The sequence below is a fragment of the Clarias gariepinus genome, chromosome 14 (assembly GCF_024256425.1).
Source record: "Clarias gariepinus isolate MV-2021 ecotype Netherlands chromosome 14, CGAR_prim_01v2, whole genome shotgun sequence".
In the NCBI taxonomy this organism is placed as follows: Eukaryota; Metazoa; Chordata; class Actinopteri; order Siluriformes; family Clariidae; genus Clarias; species Clarias gariepinus.
In genome coordinates this window covers 2,298,357-2,325,165 of record NC_071113.1, presented here as the reverse complement: position 1 = coordinate 2,325,165, position 26,809 = coordinate 2,298,357, and the positions used below count along the sequence as shown (strand labels likewise).

The 26,809-nt window shown below is 38.4% G+C and overlaps 1 protein-coding gene across 1 annotated transcript in view; it reads right to left on the bottom strand.

Moving 5' to 3' along the window:
- The window catches only part of pth3r (parathyroid hormone 3 receptor), a 32,655-nt gene extending 17,224 nt beyond the window's left edge, over positions 1 to 15,431 (bottom strand). The window contains exons 1-2 of the mRNA XM_053511832.1: positions 15,349 to 15,431; positions 270 to 375 (exon numbers count right to left, since the gene is read on the bottom strand). Coding sequence (XP_053367807.1) covers positions 270 to 375; positions 15,349 to 15,405 — 163 coding nt within the window. The 5' untranslated portion in view covers positions 15,406 to 15,431. The remainder of the gene's footprint in view (positions 1 to 269; positions 376 to 15,348) is intronic.
- Between the last annotated feature and the right edge of the window lie 11,378 nt (positions 15,432 to 26,809).

The window sequence follows — 26,809 nt, the reverse complement described above, 5'->3', positions numbered from 1 at the left end:
AAAGCCAATTACTGGTATAAAACCGCCTCTAGTATATTTAAATTGATTTGATGATGTAGAAGGATGCTGAGTAAGGGCTTGCAAGCACTTGTCTAACTGTCTCTCCTAACAGCGGTGTCCATTTGTCTTAGTGAGCAGGACAGGCGTAAGTGTACTGTCTGTGTACGGTCATCTCTTCAGCTGTAGAATTGCAATAAAGCACGATTTATTTCTCATTGATCCGGTCTTCTGAATATTGATTTACTTGATTTTATTTCCCCACAACCTACCTCGGACTGTCCTGAGCTGGGCTCGGATGTTTCTTTCACACCGCGCCCCGGCCCGGATCAGGAGGAAGATTTGCTCATCCCGCGTGATGACGTCGTCAGAGTCGATCTGTGACAGGAGTAAATAAAAAGAATCGAGTCAGAATGAGACTAATCCGACATCCTGGACATTCATATATTTACACTAAACTATAGTAAACAGTAAGTTTCATACTAAAATGAAAATGATTTTATTCATTTAAAGTCAAAATAATACTGGAATAGTATCGGACGTGTTATTTTTTTAAGTTGTTGAATACTGAAAGTGAAATTTAACTGAATTAGCAGCAATTTATGTGATAATTAAGATCCACTAGTGTTTAAATGGGACCTGTAATGAAAAAAAAAACACTTTTTAGTCATTTTCAGACACTCAGATGGGTCTCCAATCTGCGTGAACACAAGAAAAACAAGAAATTAAATCATTCCCTGCTACTTGGCGGGTTTTTTTTTTTTTTTCATTTTTCTATTGAGGCCTAAACAAGCAAATTAAATTTTAGAGTATAATATGTGACCTTTAACAGTATTTTTTTTTACATGTTATCTAATTGTACAGGTTTTCTTTTTTTATATAGTTTTCTTTTGTTTCATCTGTACAACCTTATATTTACATTTCAGGGACATAGGACATGGTAAAAGTCAATGATTGAGTTTCTGGTGACTCAGATCAAAGAAAAGAAACAATTTGCATTTATGTAAAATATCCCTTAATATTGTTGATAATTTTGTCACAAATAAATGGCTGTCATTAGGACATATGGCTCGGGGACAAATTTCTGCTCATTTTTTACAAAAGGTGCCAATATTTCTGGCAGATACTGAACTCACTTGTCAGCATTTTATCATCAATGACTTTCCCGCTCTGTCTGGAAGAGACCTTAGACTGATCTGTTGCCTCTAGCTGTTGTGAAATATTTTCACCGAACTGCGATATGTGGCAGTCTCGCTTTAACCTTCTTCATGTCGTCTCGTTCTCTCGGCCTCTCCCTCCATCTCTCTCTTTCCTTTGGCCCTAATCTGCCTTTCTCACTTCTTTGTGCTGGAAAAGGTGAGGAGTTGAACACAAGAGGCTTTGTGCCTGAAATACTTTTCACAACCACTGAGCAAAAGTAGCAGAGACAAGCTGTGTGCGTGTGTGTGTGTGTGTGTGTGTGTGTCTACACTGCGTCCAAAAGTATGGGAACAGAATCTAATTGCGAGGAACTTCATTATGCAGAAAATGAATAACCCAAACACACTGCAAACTGAAAAAAAGACTTTAGCTTGGGGGGGGGATGGGTAGAATGTTTTAGATTGGCCAGTTTAATCACCAGAGCTTAATTCAATTGAGCAGTGTTTCACCTCCTGAAGGGGAGATCCATGGGAGAAAAACAAGCACGCAAACAAGGCGAAGCACCAACAAATATTGTGACATTTATCTTTCGCTCATCTAAAACTTATAAATCATATAAGTTTAAATAAATTATTCTAGCTATAAACGTCAGAAAATTAAAGTCGAAATTATGATTTATCGCCTCATATTCATCTTCAGTGTAATATAGCTAAACACAAAGGAATTGGCCTTGCCGTTCTAATAATTTCAGAATGAACCGAGAACAGGAAATAGAGGTTGAAGAAATTTTAACAAATTTACTGCAAACCCTCCAGCACAAGAGCACAACTCTAATGTGAATCAGTGTTGTTTTAGTAGATCCCAGTAAGCTCCACAGCAGCCTCTCAGCAGGTCAGCAGGTCAGAGCTGGGTTTGTCCCTGCACCCGCACATGTTTTCCACCTCCTCAGATCATTATCTGTCCTTAATCACTCCTCCTTCATTTACAATGCTCAGTATGGACATTATCACTTCTGATTTATTCCTTCCATTTAAGTTCAGCCAGCCAGAAGAAATACAAACAGATTTTGTGTCACAGCACATTGAGTCGGCATTTGTTTTATTGCCTAACAAATGTAATTAGCAACTGTGATGTACACAAATTATTTTGAATGATATTTCCTCCACATTGATTACTCTGTAAAGTGTGAAAGAAAAAAACAGAAGCAGATGTTATGGAAAAACATCAATCACACTCACTGGCTTTTCCTGCTTGCTGTGGATCCGCAGACAAGACAATTTGCACATAGTTAGCTTTCCTTTAAAAATTTGTCTACAGTATGTCTTTTAAAATATAGACAACCTGTGTTTCTGTCTGCTAGGTCAGACTAAACATAAAAGGCTAATAAAGAATAGTAAAGAGATTAGATGTGTAATAAGGCATAGATTAAAGTTATACTAAACAAGGCTACAACAAAGCATAACATAACCAAAATATCTACTGAAGGACAGACTAAAAGTTGATGAAAGGACTTAACATCTACTAGAGGACATTTACATTTAAGCATTTGGCAGACGCTCTTATCCAGAGCGACTTACATTTTTATCTCATTATACATCTGAGCAGTTGAGGGTTAAGGGCCTTGCTCAAGGGCCCAACAGTGACAACTTGGTGGTTGTGGGGTTTGAACCTGGGATCTTCCAAACAGTAGTCCAATGCCTTAACCACTGAGCTACCCTTGGCCCCAAAAGGACAGACTAAACATCTACTAACTGACAAACTAAACATCTACTAAAGGATAGACTAAATATCTACTAAAGGACAGACTAAACATCTCCTAAAGGACAGACTAAACATCTACTAAAGGATAGACTAAATATTTACTAACTGACAGACTAAACATCTACTAAAGGACAGACTAAATATCTCCTAAAGGACAGACTAAACATCTACTAACTGACAGACTAAACATTTACTAAAGGACAGACTAAATATCTACTAAAGGACAGACTAAACATCTACCAAAAGACAGACTAAATATCTACTAAAGGACAGACTAAACATCTACTAAAGTACAGACTAAACATCTACCTAAGGACAGATTAATATCTATTGAAAACTAAACAGCTGCTAACTGACAAAGTAAAAGTTTATCAAAGGACAGTCTAACATCTACTAACTGACAGACTAAACATCTACTAAAGGACAGACTAAATATCTACTAAAGGACAGACTAAACATCTACTAAAGGACAGACTAAACATCTACCAAAAGACAGACTAAACATCTACTAAAGGACAGACTAAACATCTACCAAAAGACAGACTAAATATCTACTAAAGGACAGACTAAACATCTACTAACTGACAGACTAAACATCTACTAAAGGACAGACTAAATATCTACTAAAGGACAGACTAAATATCTACTAAAGGACAGACTAAACATCTACCAAAAGACAGACTAAACATCTACTAAAGGACAGACTAAACATCTACCAAAAGACAGACTAAATATCTACTAAAGGACAGACTAAACATCTACTAACTGACAGACTAAACATCTACTAAAGGACAGACTAAACATCTACAAAAAGACAGACTAAACATCTACTAAAGGACAGACTAAACATCTACTAACTGACAGACTAAACATCTACCAAAGGACAGACTAAACATCTACAAAAAGACAGACTAAATATCTACTAAAGGACAGACTAAACATCTACCTAAGGACAGATTAATATCTATTGAAGACTAAACAGCTGCTAACTGACAAAGTAAAAGTTTATCAAAGGACAGTCTAACATCTACTAAAGGACAGACTAAACATCTACTAAAGGACAGACTAAACATCTACCAAAAGACAGACTAAACATCTACAAAAAGACAGACTAAATATCTACTAAAGGACAGACTAAACATCTACCTAAGGACAGATTAATATCTATTGAAGACTAAACAGCTGCTAACTGACAAAGTAAAAGTTTATCAAAGGACAGTCTAACATCTACTAAAGGACAGACTAAACATCTACTAAAGGACAGACTAAACATCTACCAAAAGACAGACTAAACATCTACTAAAGGACAGACTAAACATCTACCAAAAGACAGACTAAACATCTACTAAAGGACAGACTAAACATCTACTAACTGACAGACTAAACATCTACTAAAGGACAGACTAAACATCTACTAACTGACAGACTAAACATCTACTAAAGGACAGACTAAACATCTACAAAAAGACAGACTAAATATCTACTAAAGGACAGACTAAACATCTACTAAAGTACAGACTAAACATCTACCTAAGGACAGATTAATATCTATTGAAGACTAAACAGCTGCTAACTGACAAAGTAAAAGTTCATCAAAGGACAGTCTAACATCTACTAACTGACAGACTAAACATCTACTAAAGGACAGACTAAATATCTACTAAAGGACAGACTAAACATCTACTAAAGGACAGACTAAACATCTACCAAAAGACAGACTAAACATCTACTAAAGGACAGACTAAACATCTACCAAAAGACAGACTAAATATCTACTAAAGGACAGACTAAACATCTACTAACTGACAGACTAAACATCTACTAAAGGACAGACTAAACATCTACTAACTGACAGACTAAACATCTACTAAAGGACAAACTAAACATCTACAAAAAGACAGACTAAATATCTACTAAAGGACAGACTATCTGATATTTCAATTTGTTCAATTTGCACAGTATATTTCAATTTTGTACATCATATTTCTATTTTTATTTTAAGTTCTATTTTTTTTTTCTTTTTCTTCTTTTTTTTTCCGAGCAAATTTCTATTTTTATTTTTAGTTCTATTTTTCCTAGTTTAATTTAATTTTTTAATTTAATTTCTATCTTATTTCTTTTATTCATATTTATTTCTTATTTGTAAAATTTAACTCTCTTTTAGGGTCAATGGCAGTCGTATAATGCATTTCACTACATTTCGTACTGTGTATGTTTGTGTATGTGACAAATAAAATTTGAATTTGATTTGATTTGAATTTGACTAAACATCTACTAAAGTACAGACTAAACATCTACCTAAGGACAGACTAAACATCTACAAAAAGACAGACTAAACATCTACTAAAGGACAGACTAAACATCTACTAACTGACAGACTAAACATCTACCAAAGGACAGACTAAACATCTACAAAAAGACAGACTAAATATCTACTAAAGGACAGACTAAACATCTACCTAAGGACAGATTAATATCTATTGAAGACTAAACAGCTGCTAACTGACAAAGTAAAAGTTTATCAAAGGACAGTCTAACATCTACTAAAGGACAGACTAAACATCTACTAAAGGACAGACTAAACATCTACCAAAAGACAGACTAAACATCTACAAAAAGACAGACTAAATATCTACTAAAGGACAGACTAAACATCTACCTAAGGACAGATTAATATCTATTGAAGACTAAACAGCTGCTAACTGACAAAGTAAAAGTTTATCAAAGGACAGTCTAACATCTACTAAAGGACAGACTAAACATCTACTAACTGACAGACTAAACATCTACTAAAGGACAGACTAAACATCTACTAACTGACAGACTAAACATCTACTAAAGGACAGACTAAACATCTACAAAAAGACAGACTAAACATCTACTAAAGTACAGACTAAACATCTACCTAAGGACAGATTAATATCTATTGAAGACTAAACAGCTGCTAACTGACGGAGTAAAAGTTTATCAAAGGACAGTCTAACATCTACTAAAGGACAGACTAAAATCTACTAACGGAAAGACTAAATGTTTACTAAATGACAGACAAAATGTCTACTAAATACAAGACTAGACATCTATAAAAGGACAGACTAAAAAACGTTTTCTAAGGGTCAAATAATGTCTACTTAATAAGGACCTGCATATTGGTGATCTAGGATAAGAATATATGATATGAATGAGTTCATATCGATGAGGTATGAATGAGTTCATCAGAGGGACAACCCATTTTAGATGTTTTTGAGGTTAAGTCAGAGAGACCAGTTTGAGGTGGTTTGGACATGTTCAGAGAAGAGATGGTGAATATATCGGTAGAAGGATGCTGAGGTTGGAACTGCCAGGCAGGAGGTCTAGAGGAAGACCAAAGAGGAGATTTATGGATACAGTGAGAAAGGACATGAAGTTAGTTGGTGTAAGAGAAGAGGATGCAGAGGATAGGGTTAGATGGAGGCAGATGATTCGCTGTGGAGACCAGCCGTAAGACAAAGAAGATATTGGTGATCTAGGGTTAGTATTGAAATGTATTGTATTGTATTTTTATCTGTATAATTCTTGAATGCCTTGTATTTCCTGTGTATTGTTTAATGTCTGCAAAAAACATGTACATTGTCTGTATTTATGTCTGTACATCTTGTGAGTTACAAACAGCCTGAATCTAATTCCTTATATGTGTTAATATACTAGCACAATAAATCTGATTCTTATTCTGAAGAACTGACTTAACCTCTAATAAATGCCAGATTGAACGACTAATAAACATTTAATAAAGGGGATTTTTTTTTTCAGGTTACTCTAGCAGTCTTCCACTTTACATATCCAGACAACACTATCAACGCTTAATGCAGGCCAGGGATGCACTCCACAACTGAACCCATGAGATACTACACACCATTATCATCTCTCTCTCTCTCTTCTGCACTTTGCAGATTAATGAATGGGTTGTGGGATCAATACTTGAAGGGGTAGACTCTGTCGCCTGCGGTACTTAGGGCGGCTATGATGAGTAAAACACACAAAGGACTTATTGCTAGTGAATTCTGCAAATATTGTAAGTGATAACTTACCCAGGAGACATACATCTCAAACAGCCCCAGGTTCAGTGTATTACCTACACTACTGTGCCTCAGGATGGAAAGGAATCATGTATTGAGCCAGGTCATTGAGTGTTCTCTAATTAACTAAAGCAATCGTAGCAACTCAAATTACATGTTTATGTGTAAAGAAGGAAATTGCTTTCGATTGACAAAAGCCCCACGCTTCTGACCAAGTACCCCTAAGGCAACCCCTAAGTGCATTCAATTGCTTTGCTCGCAATTACCACCAGTCCTCAAAGAGTTATTAAGTTGTTTAGGGAGGTGACCAAAAAAAAAGGCTGACTGAAAATAGGCTAGTTATAAACAAGTTGCCCAGTCAATACAATAAAATTGCTAAATGAAGTCTTGATGCTGGAACATTTCTCATGTCCATACGCATATATTACTGAGCTGCATTATTCGATATGAAATATTATACATAATTGTACTGTAAAAAATACTGTAATTTCTGAACTGTCTTTGCATATTCGCTTATGTTATCACGGAATGTGATGCTACACCTGGTTCGAAGCTTCTGTAAATGTCCACAAATTATTTCTTCATAAATATGCAAATCTGCTTAATTTCTGCAACAGAGATTGCGTCTGTACATTTCACGCTGATTTTTGTGCGTACACACTGATCATAAACAAGGCCCTAGAACCAGGTGGTGTAGAAATATTTTTGGACTTTAATTATATATAATTTCTCTTACACAAGCTAATTACAGAGCATTATGTACAGTATTATGTATTTAGGGAGCTGGTGGTCTGCAGAGAAAACCGTTCTCAAAGCAACTAATATAATTTCATATTGTAGCGTTTTTCCCGCTAAGAAGGAACTTGGAGAGACGAGTGAGCTTCCTGGCTGCCCAATGCAAATGGCTGGGAGTACTTTATTGAGCACCAGCACAAAACAGCACATTCCACAGTCAATAACACCCCACATTCACAGTTACTAAAACAGACATCTAACACACACACACACACAACCTGGTCGAAGCCACTACCCCAAACACCTTTTCCCAACATGGTGAACACATCATAACCCCTCCCGCAAAGCATGATGGTTGTCTCTCAAACCCCACCCACGCCACAATATGTTTGCCAATGCATGTTGTGCTACTAAAAACCAATAGCCATTTGGGACCAATTGAGCCAACCATAGTGACGGAAGACAGTACACCACTTACCCCTGACTCATTTCTTAAAAGCCCAGGTAAAGAAATAGGGGGTAAATGTATTAAAATTCTAGCATGCCAAAGCATACTTAAGTGTGCTTGTTGCCAGATTAATGACTAATGTACGTGAAGTTTGGAACAACTTATTTTGTAGTAAGTGTTATTAAATATAGGTTATATACTTATAAAATTAAATATATTATAAAATATACAATTTGTGGTTAATAAAAATATACTATATTACTGTATTGCAAGTGTGCTCCCAATATACTAAAGGATTTTAGGACCTTTTGTAAATGCTGAATGCATTTTCTATACTATAGAATGTATAATAAGAATATTTATGTTTGCCTGGCAAACCAAAAACCAGAATAGAGTGTACTTTAAAGAGTGTACTTTTAAGGTTATATTATTTGTGTAGCAGACATTTGGTGGGAAAAGGCATATTATTAGTGAAAGGGATGGAAACGCCAAATAATTAAAGTACAAGTAAATTATCCAAGGATAACAAATATTTTGCGTTGTTCAGTCTGTGTGAGCAAAACCTGGCAGGATGTGGCAGAGACAAAAGAACTAATGTGTGGCCTAAAAATCAACAAGGAAAGAAAGCTTGTGGAATTCCACTTCTGAGAGACTCTCGGGACACGTAGTGTGTGATGCTGGGCAAGGTCTGATCAGCAGGTTGTGTGGAAAACAAACAGTGAGTCAGGAGGAACAGTGAGTCGGGAGGAACAGTGAGTCAGTTAAGCAATTAATAGAACAGTTACTAAAATAAAGGGAAAGATAAATTGGGGAGCGAACAAAAAATAGTCACCAAAATAATAGAGCACATAAGATGGAACAAGGAAAATGGAAGATATAAGGAGGACAGGAAAGATGGAAAGAGAATGCAATAGGGATAGATAGGGAAAAATGAAAAAAAAAAAAAGATAATAGGACAGGGAGAAGAAGAAACAAACCACGCCACCACCAGGGTTGCTTGAAGAAGCACAATAGACCACCAACCTAAAACTGTGACCAAGCTCAAGGCTCCAGCGAGATATTTCCCATGATGGGAGTGACGCCAATTTTACAAGAATGGACTAATGTGAAACTACAAGTCCACAGGACATTGAGGGGGTGGCAAAACATGCCAAGACATCCAGAGGAACAGGACCTGGATCATGGCCATAGGAGCACACTGAAGCCTCACACACTGCATGACACCAAGTGTAATAGCTGTCACAGAAAGAACTGGGACTATGAGACTGGGACTAGAAACGGAGAACAAAAATATCCTCTAATTGTAAGTAGCAAGGATGAAGAACTGCTTCCCAAGGCATCATCTTTAGGTGCTAGCTCAAGATCTAGTATCGCTGTCTATGCCAAATTAACTCCTGTTATACATTTTTGGGAATAGCATTTAACCGTTGGTATGCAAACTTACCTTAAGAATACAACCGCTGTAGAAATCTAAAAATACCGCTGAATGTATTTGGCCCAGCCACCACACTTGGACACTGGAGGCCCTGGCTGCTTTTGATTTTGTTAAGCCATTATTGTTATCAGCACCCACGTTGGTTAGCCCAGATTATGTAAAAACTGTTTCAATTATATGTCTCTGATAGGCAGAGATTATGACGTGTCAACACAGTGTCAATACTGAACAAGCTAACAACCCATAGCTAACTATTATGGCTTTGGATAACTTGGATAACGTGCAGAAGGGTATGCCACCATGTCCCCAAGCATTAGCAACGACAGTATTTGCACATAAAAAAGCTTTGACCATTACAAGAGGCCACACAGTTACATTACCTTATACTATATGCCACACATGTTATTTACCAGTCAGATGTTCGTTATTATTATTATAATGACATAACATTATTAATTTACAATGCTACTGTAGTCACTTAAGTTCCTAAAGGTATATGCAGATTTGGAGAACCAAACATTGCCAAACACAGTCCAGATGTTCTTCGCTGATGGGTCATGCTTACGCGTGTTAAAGGCAGGATACACGATTGTATCCCCCACATCAGATTTAATATCCTTCCAAAGAGTCTCCATAGCACAGCCATGTCTTGCACAATTGGAAGAAATTAGGGCATTAACAGCAACATTTAAATTGGGTACGCGTTCAGGTTTACGTGTTCAGTGTCTGTGGCAATAAAAGCAAAGAGACGGTTCCAATGTGTAGATGGGTAAATTGACTGTAGTGAAATACCAGATACACAAAGCTTATGGGTCATTTGTGTCACAGTTAGTAAAGCAGCAGATGAAGCTGGAAAATTATCAGCATTGGGTCCACATGCACGGGGTGTATGGTAAAAGTTTAAGAAGATGCATCCCTCTTTAAGTTGCTTTTGTCAGATGTATGCTGGCCATAATGTCGAATACATGTTATTCAAAGTGTGCACAGAGTATGGCTCAGGACTTTGCACAGGAGGAAAACTACACACATATCATCACATATCACATAGCACATATCATGAGTTGCAATGTGTTGTGCCTGTGGTGGTGTTTTGTGTTTACAGTTTTTAATGTGTCCAGGTTCCCTGGTCCGTAGCATGCCAACCGAAGGTGATGAAGGACAAGAGAGACAACACCGTCTGTATTCTGAATTGGACTTGTGGATAGGGCGAGACTTCTTGTGTGGATTTGGAAGCATTGAGGAGCTACAGTAAATCAGGAGACCTGAGGCTACCTTCACCCACATGGGTGTTGTGGACATTTCCCAAAGTTTCAAAGACCTGAAAACAGCTGGACTACGAGTATGACTTATTAGCATTTGAAGCTAATGTGTACACATGTGTTTTTTATGTATCTTTAATTATATATCTGCATAAGCATCGAGTCCACTGATCCAGGTGCGAATGCATTGTTGAATGCGTATACAGAACTCGGCCTGCACTGTAGCTTGTCCTGACTACAGTATAAGGTTCCATTTGTATCTTTAACTCATGTCACGAGGCAATCAAAAACCCCTCGAGACCTACAACTCACTTACTGTTTTCATATTTCTGGTGTAAGGGCCAGACTTATTGACCTGACAATATTAAACTCATTGGGGGCATGCATTAAGGTGTGCTACACACACATATACGCATTCCTTACAATAATAACAACCGAGAATTGTAGAAGTCTAGGGCCAAAGGAACAGCCTCCAGGGGGAATTGTAGAAAATTATTTTGGACATTAAGTATAGGCCTATATTATATAGCACAAGTATGTTAATCAATCCAATTACATTATAGGTATCTCATTCGAGTCAACATACAAAGAGTGGAAGGTTAGGCCTTTAGGCCAGAAATGTTCTAAGGGAAGTTAGTTGAGTCAAAGGGCTGACAGAAAGAGGAATTTTATCCAGACAATGAGTAAGCTCAAGGTACAAATTAAGACCAACTTGTCTGCATAGAGCTGATCAGCTGAGCACAAAGCAGGAAAAAGATCCACAGGTGGACTAATGTAACGTTTTTAGAGAGCATGCACAGTGCTGTGATTACAGCATATAAATCATTATCTAATCACTCGTCAGAACTGTTATCATAATCACAGACGAGGTGGGATTACGGCTGACCAGGATGAGTAAGTACAGCTGTTAGATATAAGTAAGACCATTTGCCAGAGCTAAAGGAGACAAAAGAAATCAGTTGGAGTACCAGAAGAGACATAAAGTAGAGAAGAGAGTGAACAGAGAAAATATGATCAGCTGATATGATATACAGTGTATAAAAGTCACATGACATGAAAATAGGTGTAATAGCATAAGCTTATGGGAGCATAAGGGGCATAATAGAATTTAATAAAAACCTAATGATGTCTAATCTTTTACCCTTTTAATCTTGACCGTTAAATATGCAATATACCATATACATAATAATTAACACATAATAGAATCAGAACAAGTAATTTCTTTAGGAGCCTAAAATGTCATATTCATGTTAATTAGTAGACTTAGTAATACTCCAGTAATGCATGGAGCATAAAAGGCACCACAGGTCACTAAGAGGGAAATCGAACTGTACTGTGGTAGAGGGTTAGAAGTAAGATTTCAGCAACATGAAGTGATCTGATAAAATGTCAATAAGAGGAACTTATTGCACCAAATCAACTAAAAACAATAAATTAAAGAAGCACTAAGCCTTACCAAAAAAATGTGGCCTAGTTTAAGAAGACAACCCACAAGTGAGAAAAAGTGGACAAGTACATTATATAACATAAAAATTTGAGAGCTGAGTTAATTATTATTTATCTAATGAATAATTAATAAATAGATCAGACAAAGAAACGAGGATGAGCAACACAGGGGTTTTCAGGTATATAAACCCGTGCTGGAAAAGGGACTTTTTTGCTTTTGTGCATTGACGTACTGTATGTTGATGACTTTGGTCTGTCTAGTGAAATTTAAAAAACTTTATTTGCTTTTTCTCTACTTAAAGCTTGCTTAGGGATTTTTGTTTGAACATTTTTGGAGTCCTTGAAATTAGTTTTTTCTTAATAAACACATTCTGGTTTCAGATGATTTTGACACAATTTTTACACGTGACACCGGAAGCTAAGCAGAAATCCGGACTGTCTCGGTTGCTTTTATATGAGTACAAGAAAAATCGAATAGAAACATTCTCCCAATATATGTGTATATTCCATCCTGGCAAAACTGGATTAATCACAGGAAGACATTCATCAAGCAACACTTGTAGACTGTGTAATTCAATAAATATAACAAATGAAAAAACACAAGAGACTGTAATCACATCTCTAGATGTCTCTGGTCATCACCAGTGGGATCACACAGTATCACAGGATTTGCACACAATGTATAGACTGTCTATCTTTTTTACCATCTTCTCAGAACCACTCAATTCAGCAATAAGATAAAGTCTAAAATAAGTTTAAAAATTGACTTTATACCTGATAAACAGCCCTGTTTGAAAGACACACCCAAATCTCTGTTAAAGCTTGAATTAATTCCTTGAATCAGTTCATTATTATTTGCATGTCTCCACTTACATCATGTACCTTGGCCTCAAGCTCACGGGCCTATTCTATCTCGATTTCATACCCCTAGTAAAAGCAATTTGCGGTAATGGCTCGGCAGTGATCAATGAACCTATTATTCACCTAAACTGGTAATATAACATCTACAAAAATGTCAATATTGCCTAAAGTTAATTATCTGTTCTCAATGCTATTAATGCAACCCCTTCAGCTGGCATATATATTTAAGAAAACAAGTTTAACTTAAAAAAAAAAAATATATATATATAATATACGCATCAATAACTGAACCTTTCCAAGTAACTATTGGTTAAAAATTCAAACAGAAATTAAATTAGAACAATTTCACTATCTCGGCATTACAGTGGAGTAGGAGTTAGCACAGTGGCCTCGCGCCTCCTCCGGTCTGTATTCGTGGAGTTTGCTTGTTCTCCCTGTAGGCTAATTGCCGTTCCCAAATTGTCCTGAGTGTGTATGCATGTGTGCCCTGCAATAAACTGGCACCCTGTTTATTGAATAGTCGTCAATAAAACAACACTGCTACTCACCAATAAAGTAATCCTACCAGCTCTGAAAACTTGGTGGAACTTGTTAAAAATGGAAAGGTTATCACTCACTAACTAAAACTAACTAAATAACAAACTAACATCAAACTTTAGGTCTACTATAGACCAGATTAAACATTGACTATAAACCAGACTTAATAGATGAATACAGAGAGATTAGTGATGTAATATACAGTGTAAAGTAATAGTCATAATTGAATTTGCAGTTCATTGCGGAAACATTGTTTAAATCATTGGGTTTATGGTTAAAGTTGAAGTAATTGACTTTACAATGTTCTCCACTACAGCGTGATTTCTGCTCCACTGAACAGAGACAATATTCACAAGCATGCTGACAGCAAAAAGAAAAATACAGGTCAGGACCCGCAAGCAACCTGTACAGTAGCATTAAAGAATTAACTGCAGTCATGGGTTCCATGCTAGCTTGCTGACACAAAAACAGCCAAATAAATAGCCTGCTAATATATAAATTAACATATAGATGTCCTCATATGTATGTATGTACGTATGTATGTGTGTAACTATTTACTGAGGCTTCACAAACGTGGCAGAACTGATCTGGCCTTTTCAAAATGTGTATTTTTACAACAGTGTTGATGGAGGAAGAAAAAAATATCTTATTTTAGGATATATTATCCTCATTACTATATTTGAAAAAAAAAAAAAAAAAAATATATATATATATATATATATATATATATATATATATAATTTATTATTTATCATGTTATCAAATATCTGACTGAAATATAGTTTTTTCAGTTTCTCAGTTATTAATATGCGGGACTCTCCCTAAACTTCCGGGAGCGCTGGCGTGTCTGAAATATTTTGTGAATTTATACTGTACAGCAGGTTCAGCTCTGTAGCTTATTCAGTAAAAATTTAGCATGCTACAGTATCTTAAATCTATGCTTGTTCGAACTGTATTATTTGTTTTCCGGATAAAATGTCCACCCTGAGCCTGAAGTCACATGGTCTCTGTTTATTCATTTATGAAGCTCAAGCAGAATCAGCAATAAATCATGTGTCCTCGTTAATGTGTTCAAGATTCAAAACAGCAGTATGGTTTAAAGAATGTAAAAAAAAAAATTATATTCAGTCTCACTTTTTGTTACTCTATTTTTATTCTCACTTTTTCTGTCTTTATATCTGTCTTTCTCTCAGATAGTCTCTCTCAGTCTCTGTCTCTTTTTCTTTTTGTCTCCTGCCTCTTTCAATCTTGTGTTCTCTCACTAAATTTCTGTCATTCTGTCACTCTTTGCCTTCATCCTCCTCTGTCTTTCACTCCGTCTCTGTCGTCTGTCATCCTCTCTTGAAGTCATTCTCTCTTTCTATCTAGCACGCTTTCTTTCTCTCATTCATCCACTTTGTGTCCCTGGCTTTTTATTTGATTCATCTCAGATCTCAGTCTTTGTCTTCTCTTTATTTAATTCTTTCTTTTTCTGTCTCTCTTTCTGACACTCTCTTATGTAGTGAAACCACAAGCTTTACAGAAAATCTCCAAAAGTGAATAATGATAAGATTTACTTAAGGAATGTCTACATTTGGACTTTAGTCATTTCATACTTTGTGCTTTCTCTTTTCCCCACGTGAAATGGACATGAGGTATGTGTGACATACAGGACGGAGCTTATGGTCAGTAACTCACCAGCGCCTTCGCGGTGCTTAACATGCCGACGAGCACGAGTGCTGTAAAAAGCTCCATCAGGTCTGTGCTTCACTGTGCATCAGCCTCGCCTGGTTCTCTGTCTGCAGCACATTTCCTGGTGGAGAACGGTGAGGTCTAATCCAGGTGCTCAGACGTGCTCATCCATCCACAGGACAGCCAGCGCTGCTCGAGTCTCCCGTTCTCTCCTGTGTGCTCACACTACAGAGGAGCGACAGTCATGTCACTGCTGGTCTCCTGTTTCTCAGCTCAGTGTGTGAGTCAGTGAGTGTGTGTCAGTGAGTGAGTGAGTGAGTGCGTGTGTAAAATGGACCTTCTGCCCCCTGTTAACCCCTTACTGACTAGTGAAGAAAGCTCTCCCACTCCCTCCTTCTGTCTCTCTCTCTTTCATTTTTCTCTATCTCTCATTCAGTCTCTCTTATTCTGTATATCCTTCTGCTTCTCTCTTTATCTCTCTTTCTTATTTTCTTAACCATTCTTATTTGTGGAATAACAGTTTGCTTTCTCAGCAAGAAAAATTGGGTGCAAAATTGGTGGCACCTCTTAATACCATTTTAATAATACAGAAATTATTAAAATTATTATGTTTTGTTTCGGGTCCAGGCAGGTTTTTTAGAAGCAATGATGTTTTTTCCCTTACTTTTATAGATAATTTGGGAATTGTTAAACCCACCTACCTAAATATTTTAAGACCTAATCTTGACTCTTTTTGACTAAATCTTGTATAATGCTCTTTAATTTCTCATTACCACGGTTAGTTTGTTTACAATATAAGAATATTAGACCGTTCAAGTCTCTGTGTTTGCATGTTCCCCCCGTGCTTGGTGGGTTCCCTCCGGATACTTGGGTTTCCTTCCACAGTCCAAAGACATGCAGATTAGGCTAATTGTTGATCCCAAATTGCCTGTAGTGTGTGTATGTGTGTGTGTCCTGTGTGCTGGGTGAACACTGCTTCATGCCCTAAGTTTCCTGGGATAGGTCCCTGCGACCCTGAATACAGAATGAAGAGTTATAGACAATGAGTGAGAATGTTGGAGTATGCTCTAGCAGGTAATGACAGTTAATAATGCTTAAATTTAAAACTGTGTGTGTATGTTTATACTTATGTGTATTTAATACAAGGAGAAATCGCTTCAGTGGTGTTAATAATGTAGTTAATATATGCTATCTGTGTAGATAGATAGATAGATAGATAGATAGATAGATAGATAGATAGATAGATAGATAGATAGATAGATAGACTTGTGAATTATACACTGCCTGGACAAAAAATGTTGGCTGATTTAATTAAACTTTAATTACAGTGCACAATGCTGTATTAAGTTCATGTTCCCATCGGGAAAATAAAGCCTGGAGCTGGGCAACTAAAGCCACCCCAGATCATAACATCACATCTAGAGGCTTGTACAGTGGCCACTATACAGCTTTAGCAAGCATTTAAGTCATCTCCATTTATTATATTTGTTTATTCTGATCACATTTCTTCCGTAAAGTTGATGATCCAGCACTCTCCTTCCACGCCTAAGGGAAGGCCTGGGTTCGATTCCCAGCCAGCGCCCCAAACGCCAGCCACTGGATGCAGTGTCAGTCCAAAGCCCGGAAAAAAATGGGAGAGTTGCATCGAGAGAGAGAAAAAAAAAACCTATGCCAAGTTCGTGTGCGGGCTGGATGATCCGCTGTGGCGACCCCTCATTGGCTGCAGAAGAAATACCAACAACAGCCTTGCTTGATGTAGTCCAGTAATTTGTTATGTCTGAAGTGGTGACCCTTTTTTGGCCAGGCAGTGTGTATAGATTATTTATACAGGTCAATTTGATTTTTGTCTAAAGATTATTATGATTTGTTTTTTATATAAAAGTATTTCATGAACGCGGCACGGTGGTATAGTTGGTTAGCACTGTCGCCTTGCACCTCCAGGGTCCGGGTTCGAGTCCCGTCTCTGTATGCATGGAGTTTGCATGTTTTCACCGTGCTTGGTGGGTTTCCTCTGGGTACCCTGGTTTCCTCCCACATTCCAAAGACATGTAGGTAAGTTTACTTGACGTTCCTAAATTGCCCGTTGTGTGTGAGTGTGTGTGTATGTGTGTGTGCCCTGCGATGGATTGGCACCCTCTCCAGGGTGTACGATGCCTCATGCCCTAAGCCTCCTGGGATAGGCTCCAGGTCCCCGCGACCCTGAATACAGGATTAAGCGGTATAGAGGATGAGGGAGATGAGTAAGAGTGAGTATTTCATGAACATTGAAAGGCTCTGTAACCTGTGTTGTTAAAAATCTGCTTTAAAGTTCTATCTTGGATTTTGATTGAAGTATGTCAGAAGTACTTAGTTCCCTCAAGTTATTAATCAAGAGTAGTTTAGGGTGTAAATCGCTGCCAGGGCACAGCAACATATATTGCAGGTGTAGCAGTTACAGTAAAAGCATATCTTGTTACAGTTAGAGCCACAAATCCAGATACAGTAGGTAGTGTAGAGCAGATTTGGCACATATTCTTGTTTCATTTCAAATTTTCATCCTTTGAATATTATTCTGTTATGGTAACCTTCCCCCATCAACCTCCACATCTTTGTTATCTACCACCCTCCAGGTCCTCTAGGAGACTTTCTTGATGGAACAGACATGCGTCTAAGTCCTTTCTCTTCTGATAACATTCCTCTCACTGTTTTTGGAGACTTTAACCTCCCCCCTGACAAGCTCCAATTCTTTGTCCTCCCCCCTGTTCTTAATTCCCTGGACCTGGTTTTCTGCTGTCTCTATAAAGCTATAGGTAACACTCGTATCCCCATTCGTACCCCTGATTGTTACCACCTTCACCTTTCCTATTATGCCAAAAGGCAACCATCAAAAATGTCTCTTCTACCTGAAAAAACCTTCCTTTGTGTCTTTATGCACTGTATTATCCCTCCCAGACCCAGGCTCATTTTTTTTATCTATCATTAAAGATACACATATTTTTCTCTCTCTCCTTCCTCATCGATTGCCCTCATGCCTGCTGTCTTCTACACCAAGAAAGATTTTGTCTTCTGCTTCTTGACTATCATATAAAATGCACAGCTATCAAATAGAATTAAGAAATCTCTTTCATTCACTAGACCTTTTGTCTGTCCTCCACCAGTGCAATTTTCCAACCTGACAACCAAAGAGATTCATCATGTCATCTCATCTTCCAACCTCACCTTCCAAAGACCTCCTCCGGTTCATCACCACTGTCATCACACTTTTCCATATCAGCTGATATCTGTTGGACCCAGGCTGGGTTTCTTAAGTATGGGGCAACGCTTGCCTTCTTAAAAGCAGCAGGAATGCCATGTTCTTGAGGGTTGCCCAATCCTTAAAAAACCCTGATTGTGTATCTCAGAAGGCTCAGTATGCGGTCCTCTTCTGTTCTCCCTTCATACCTGATCTCTAGATGAGGTCATGTCTTCACCAGCTTTTCAAACCATTGTAATGCAGATGACATGCAATTTATTTTTTCCACTCAGATCTTAGCATGTCTGGCAGACATTTCATCTTGGATTGCAACTTATTAACTAAACTTAACCTCGGTCCTGGCAGGTCTACCTCTTTGCACCATTCATCCTCTGAAACCGATCCAGAATGCAGCTATGTGGCTTGCTTTCAACCTTCCTTCAGCATTGCTCATCTGGTTCCACCAGCTCTTATACTGTAGATCGAGGAAGGCATGCACCTGGACTGTTTAATATTGTGGCTCCGAGGTAGTGAAATTAAATTCCTCTAGATGTTCATACAGTAGCTGGTTATCTTTAAGTAATGAGTAAAGACTTATCTGTTTCGTAGGTATTTCGGTTAAGCAAAATTAATTATAAAATGTGAGTCAGCTCAATTACCTGAATTAGGCAACAAAAGATTGGTTCAATTGCATAGTTTATTAAATCACACAGCTTTAATGAACAAGACTGAATTTACATTTTAAATCTCTTGTAGGAGCATTTGCATAAGACATGTTTAATAAAACATACAAATCCTATATTTGTGGTCTATACTCTCACTCATCGCCTATACCACTTTATCCTGTATTTAGAGTTGCAGGGAGCCTGGAGCCTATCCCAGAAGGCTTAGGGCATGAGGCAGGGTACAGTACACTCTGTACAGGGTGCCAATCCATCACAGAGCACACACACTACAGGCAATTTAGCACTAATGAGCCTAATCTGCAGGTCTTTGGATTGTAGGAGGAAAGTGGAGTACACCCATCAAGAATTTAAGAACATGCACACAGAGACGGGAATCAAGCCTGGCCAGGAATTGAAGCCGGACCCTGGAGGTGCAAGGCGACAGTGCTAACCACTAGACCACGATGCCGCCCCTGAGTTTATTCAAATTTATATCAATTTATATGAAGACTCACTAGTATAAACCTCAAACAATTGGCTTCAAATAGATAATTATTAACGATTTTCTTTTATATAGAAAGAGGGGGGTTCCAAGATGGCTGCTGTCACGACTGCTCCAACCACCTTTTCTTTGTTTTTGTTTTTTAGGTTAGTTTCCAGCGTTTTAAAATCGGCAAAATCACCACCAATGAGTACATTATGTATGATAGAGACTTGTTGTTAGAGACTAGTATGGTAGAGAATTGTTTCTATTGGTGTACAATGTACTCACAATTCGACATTTTTAACTCTGGATCCGAGCTGGCCGAGTGAGATCCTGAGGGAGAACAAAGGATGCGACCCGAAGCGGCGGCCCCGAGGGGAACGTGCCGACGTCAGGAACAGGCTGAGATCCCGTGCACACCGCACACCACCGCCTAGCATCCTGCTCGCCAACGTCCAGTCACTGGAGAACAAGCTTGATGAAGTCAGAGCCAGGGTAAAGTTCCAGAGAGACATTCGGGATTGCAACCTCCTCTGCTTCACCGAGACATGGCTGAACCCAGCGGTGGCGGACCACGCCATCCAGCTGGCCGAATTTTTTTTGGTTCTTCGCATGGACAGGACACAGGACTCAAGGGGAGGCGGGGTGTATTTAATGGAGCGACACTCTTGTTTCTATTGTTGTTTCTATCGGGTTCATTGTGGCGGGGGACTTTAATAGTGCCAACCTCAAACACGTAGCGCTGAACTTTCCATCAACAAGAACACTGGACCATTGCTATACAATGGTCAAGGACGGCTACAAGGCACAATCTCGTCCACTGTTTGGGAAATCCGACCATGCCGCCATCTTCCCCATGCCAAAATACAAACAAAGGCTGAAACAGGAAGTTCCGGTTCAGAGGGAGGTTGCGCGCAGAACGGACCAATCGGTGGCCGCACTTGATTAGGCAGACTGGGACATATTCCGAAACAGCTTCGATGACGTAAGCGTGTTTAAGGAAACAGTTGTGGAATTCATTGGGAAACTCGCGGATGATACCGTGGAGAATAAGACTATCAGAACATTTCCCAACCAGAAGCCGTGGGTGGATAAAATCATCCGCGATGCTCTGAGATCTCGCACCGCGGCCTACAACGCGGGACTTGTGTCGGGGGACATGGAGCAGTACAAGGCTGCCTCATATAACGTGCGGAAGGCGGTGAAAGAGGCGAAGCAGCGCTATGGGAAGAAACTAGAGTCACAGCTCCAACAGAGTGACTCTAGGAGCCTGTGGCAGGGACTAAGAACAATAACGGATTATAAAGCACCAACATCCAGTATGAGGAACGCAGACGTGTTTCTGGCAGACGAGCTGAACACTTTCTATGCTTGCTTCGAGGCTGCAGCTAAAGATGCTAGTGATGCTAATGCTAGCGTTGCTAACAGCTACAGACAGGAAGACACCGCTAGCACCGGAAACTTTTTTATCATCTCAGAGCATGACGTGAAGAGAGCCTTTAAGACAGTGAACACCAGGAAAGCAGCAGGACCAGACTTAGGCCGTATGCTTAGAGCATGCGCAGACCAGCTAGCACCTGTGTTCACAGAGATATTTAACATCTCTTTACCTCAGTCGGTGATCCCCACAGGCTTCAAGGAGTCCATCATTGTTCCTGTCCTGAAGAAACCTCATCCTGCTTTCCTCAACGATTATCGCCCTGTAGCCCTCACCTCGGTTGTGAGGGCTCCACAAATGGGCTCACCACTCCACAAATGATGCAATCTCTCATCTCCTCCACACATCGCTCAATTACCTGGACACTAGGAGGGGGAATTATGTTAAAATGCTCTTCATCGACAACAGCTCACCATTTAATATCATAATTCCCTCCACACTCACCACCAAGCTGGAGCACCTGGGACTCAGCTCATCGCTGTGTCAGTGGATCTCCAACTTCCTTACTGGCAGACCACAGGCAGTAAGGATGGGCGGACATGTCTCAGCCTCACTCACTCTCAGCACTGGAGCCCCCCAGGGTTGTGTTCTGAGCCCAATGCTGTACTCTTTGTACACCCACGACTGCGTGGTCACTACCAACTCCACCGCCGTCATCACGACCCCTGGTTTGGAAACAGCACCATGCAGGACAGACGAGCTCTACAGAGGGTGGTGTGATCATCTGAGTGCATTATCCGCACCGAGCTCATGAAGGACCTCAGCCATCCCAACAATGGACTGCCTCTGCGCACCAACGGACATCACGCCTCTTTGTGATCAGCCCCTTGACAGTTCTCTCTGTTGCGGTCTGGGAAGTAATTCCGCTCCCTGAAGGCCAATACAGAGAGAATGAGGAGGAGCTTCTTACCGTAGGCGATAAGGTCTCTCAACGACACCACCACACAGGACTAATAACATCTTTTTAAACTCCCAACATTGACTGGACAATCATTTTTTTATATATATATTTCCATATTTTGTAATATTTTTATCATGCCCTTATTTGTACAGTTTATTTTACTAGGTAAATAAATTTTCTTTAGCATTTCTTTTTATTCATATTTACTTCTTACTTATAAGTTTTTATTTTTTAAGGTCACTGGCGGTCGTATAAGCATTTCTCTGCATATTGTACTGTGTATGACTGTGTATGTGACAAGTAAATTTTTAATTTTAATTTGACAATAATTAAATTTAGTGAACACCAGTTTATTTATATTTTAATCTTCAGATTTAGCCCTTTCTTTATATCATTTATTTTTAATTGGTCTGGACTTATATATGTCTATGTCTCTATACTGTATATGTACATACCATACCTTTTTATGGGATTTTGTGGGCATCACTAATGCAAATGAGCTGTGACATGAATGTGTTTTGCACTTTATAGGTGTGGGGTACAAAATAAATCAAAGTTGATGAATCTCTTGAAAATATGGCATAATTTTTTTAGTTCGGTTATGCAAACATTTACACACAACTTCACTAAAAGACTTGAAAACAAGGCCCAGTGTTCATGGTGCATGCTGAATTCTTAGAATTTTTACAGTGCCTAGCAAAATACCCCTTGAACTTTACAACCACAAACGTATATGTATTTTATTGGGATTTATGTCACAGACCAACACTACGTGGCACATAATTATGAAGTGGAATATAATAATATAATATATATATATATATATATATATAAAATTTTTTTTTTTTTTTTAACAAAGATTTGAAAAGTATAGCGTGCATATGTAGTCACCTCTCCCCGAGTCCATACTAGGTAGAACCACCTTTCACTGCAATTACGGCTGCAAGTTTTTTGGCTCTACCAGCTTTGCACATCTAGAGAGTGAAAGAAAAGAAGAAAAGTATCCACACAATATGATCCTGCCACCACCATGTTTCACAATGGGTATGAAGTGTGCATGATGTTGTGCAGTGTTAGTTGCATTTAGTTGCAAAACTAAAATTTTGGTCTCATCTGACAAAAGCACCTTCTACCACATATTTGCTGTTACCCCCATATTGCTTGTCGCAAACTGCAAACAATGGCTTTCCATCAACAATGGCTTTCTTCTTGCCAATCTCCAATAAAGGCCAGATTTGTGAAATGCAGTACCAATAGTTGTCCTGTGGACAGATTCTCCCACCTGAGCTGTGGATCCCTGCAGCTCTGCCAGAATAAGCCGTCATCAGTTAGAAGTTAGCAAGAATAATTTTTCAGAGGTGTTTAAATTAACGAGGGCGATTTCCGATAGAGTAGTATGCTCTGGCCCCATCCAAATGAGATGTGGTGACATAGCTTACAGCAGGTTATGGTCGCTGAAGCACTGGATGTCCAGGTGGTGCTCCGAAAATAATGTGGGCTTATGGACAATTGGAAGACCTTTGAGGGCAAAGCTGGCCTGTTAGGGTGGGACGGTGTCCTTCTCACTCAGGGAAGGTGCTGCTCTGATTTCTTGATTTCAGGGAGCAGACAAACAGTCTAAACCAACCATCTGTTACATGTAGCTGCATAGAGTCGTTACTTAGGGTTCACTATTTTGAGAGTGTTTTGGTAATTTAATTCATATAGAGACCAACAATTAAAAACACACTAAATACACAGCCGGCACCTCTGATCTGAAGCTAGGACTGTTAAATATTAAATCTCTTGCATCTAAAGCAGTTATTGTTAATGAAACTATCACAGATTAGGAGTTTGATATATTATGTTTAACAGAAACCTGGATTAAAGTGAACAAGTTTGTAGCTCTTAATGAAGCTAGTCCTCCTGAATACAACTACACACACCAGCCTCGGCTAACTGGTAAGGGGAGGAGAAGTCACACGTATTTACAATGATAATCTGTCTATCGTACAAAACCACGGACACAAATTTCATGCATTTAAAGTTCACTTTAGTAACATAAAAGGTGTAGCTACAAATATGAAGTCAGCTCAGTCAATCCCACTAATTTTTATTTACAGACCCCCAGGGTCATACTCTGAATTACTTTGTGAATTTGCAGATTTTCTTTCAAACCTTGTCATTTCTGTGAACAAAGTGTTAATTGCTGAGAATTGAGATTTTAATATTCATTCTGGGAATCCAAAAGACCCTCTGAGATGGCATTCATGTCTATACTGGACTAAATCAGTATGTAGTAGGACCCACTCATAAAACAGGTCACACTTCAGATTAAATAATATCCTTCAGATTAGGTATAAAAATATAACCACCATCCCACAGTCTCAGATCACTATCTCAGATCACTGTCTTGTCTCAATTAAAGTGCGTCATAGAAATAACGTACGCACAGCGCCGCGCTACCACTTTAAACGTACATTCACATCAACTACCACACAGAGCTGTATTTGTAACTCGATCAGGCGACTGAATAATTAGACGTAACATTGCGTTATACCTTAGATAATGTAGCTCCAGTTAAAAGAAAAATGATTAGAGATAAGTAACTCGCTCCCTGGTATAATGCCCACACACACACACACTTTAAAACAGACCGCTCGGAAATTAGAATGCAAATGGCATCAAACTAAATTTTTTAATTTTTTTTATAGTTTAAGCACCTTGAACTATAGAAAATCTCTTAGTGCTGCCAGATTGTATCTCTTCACTCTAATAGAAAATGAAAATAATAGTTAAAATAAAAAAAATATTTTTTTAATTAATATCGTAGCAAAATTAACTAAAAAATAAGACTACTACAGAAATCTTCACAACAACAACATACAGTAGTGAGGACTTCATGTCCAATGTACCTCAATAACAAAATCATAAATATTAGGCAAAAAGTTCAGGCTTTGAAACCAGACAGTTTAAGTGATACAGATGATAAAATAACCCCACCACATCAGAACCTAGAACCTTTACTTCCCTTGAAGAGAATGAAATAATTTCACACATCTTTTCTGCAAAATCATCAACCTGTGTATTAGATCCTATACCGACACATTTTTCCAAGAAGATTGTACCAGCAATAACAGAACTCCTGTTAAAAATAATTAACTCATTAAACTGCTAACTAAGAAACCTGACCTCAACCCCAGTGAGCTGTCTAACTACACACTGATATTAAATCTCCCCTTTATCTCTAAGATTTTGGAAAAGATAGTAGCGCAGCAGCTATATTCATATCTACATAAAAATAGCATACATAAACTGTATCAGTCAGGATTTAGGCCTTATCACAGCACAGGGACAGCACTTGTTAGAGTCAACAACCTCCTATTGGCCTCTGATAAATAAATCATAAACTTATGTTACTCAACCTCAGTGCAGCGTTTGACACCATTAATCATAGTATTCTCTTTCACAGATTGGAAAATGTAGTAGGAATTAAGGAAACGCCCCTCTCCTGGCTCAGATCCTATTTGACTGATCGTTATCAGTTCATATTTGTAAATGGTGACGATTCTGCATGTTCTCAAATGGAGTTTGGTGTTCCACAGGGTTCAGTTTTAGGCCCACTGCTTTTTTCTCCTTACATGCTTCCTCAGGGCAACATAATTCATAAACATGGTATTAATTTTTATTATCATGCTGATGACATAGAGATTATATCTCCTTCTGTTATATCTCCTTCTCTTCTGCCCTCTCCTCCCCTCTCTCTCCTCTCACTGTTGAGCTATACATGTCACTCCTGAGCGGCCAGTGATCCAGACCCCCTCTGCTCTCTGGGGCTGTCTCACTCGTCCTGGTGACCCACTTCTGGTTGGAGATCTAGTCACATGGATGCCCCGTGTGGTCTGCCTGGGATGCGTGTGGTGACTGGGGACGATTCCACTTTTCCACAAACATGGTCCTGTCCTCAGCTGATGTTCGCTGAAGAGTCGTGACTTCAGTCGCTCAATAGTTCAGAATTGGAGTTTCCTACAGTCTACCTGGGCCTCCAATAATGAACTGGACTCCATTTTAACTTAAACACATCTCCTGTTATACTGAACTTCCAGTCTCACACAGCATGACTGCAGATCAATGCCTGCTACCACCCAAATTGAGTCTGGTTTATCTCAAGATTTCTTCCTACTGCCATCTCAGGGAATTTTCCTTGCCGTCCTTAGCGTTTCCAAATAAAGCCTCACTTCGAGAAGTGTGTCATTCCCCAGAGAATCACGTGACCAATGATGAACAAACTGACTAGTTCAGTGCTTCAACTGGTTTAAAATACGGCTTGTTCACATGGAGTCTCACTGTTGTGCATTGTTATGTTGGAGTTTTTTTTTTTTTCATAAATCAAGATTTTTTTTTTTTCATTTCACAATGAACTTTACATTTATTTCTTGTCTAATATATGAAGAAGGAAAATTAACCCTTTTGATTTATATTAATGACCTCAATCTATCTCATAAACTCTTGTAATATTGTGTGTAGGTTTTTAATCTCCTTTCTTTCTTTCCCTTCTCAATTATTTTTTTATTGTATATTTTAATCATTGATTTGTGTATTGAATCCTTAACACTGGCTGGCAAATTCATATGTTGTGTTCAAAGATTTTTTATTTTTATCAATTTAAGAAATAATAAAGATAAGGACTTTAGGTATTTTTCTATGCTAGTTCTTTATTTTCAAAGATTCCGAGATGGAGATTATGTGCATAAACATTTTCTTTGAACAGTGGATTTTTTTAAACACA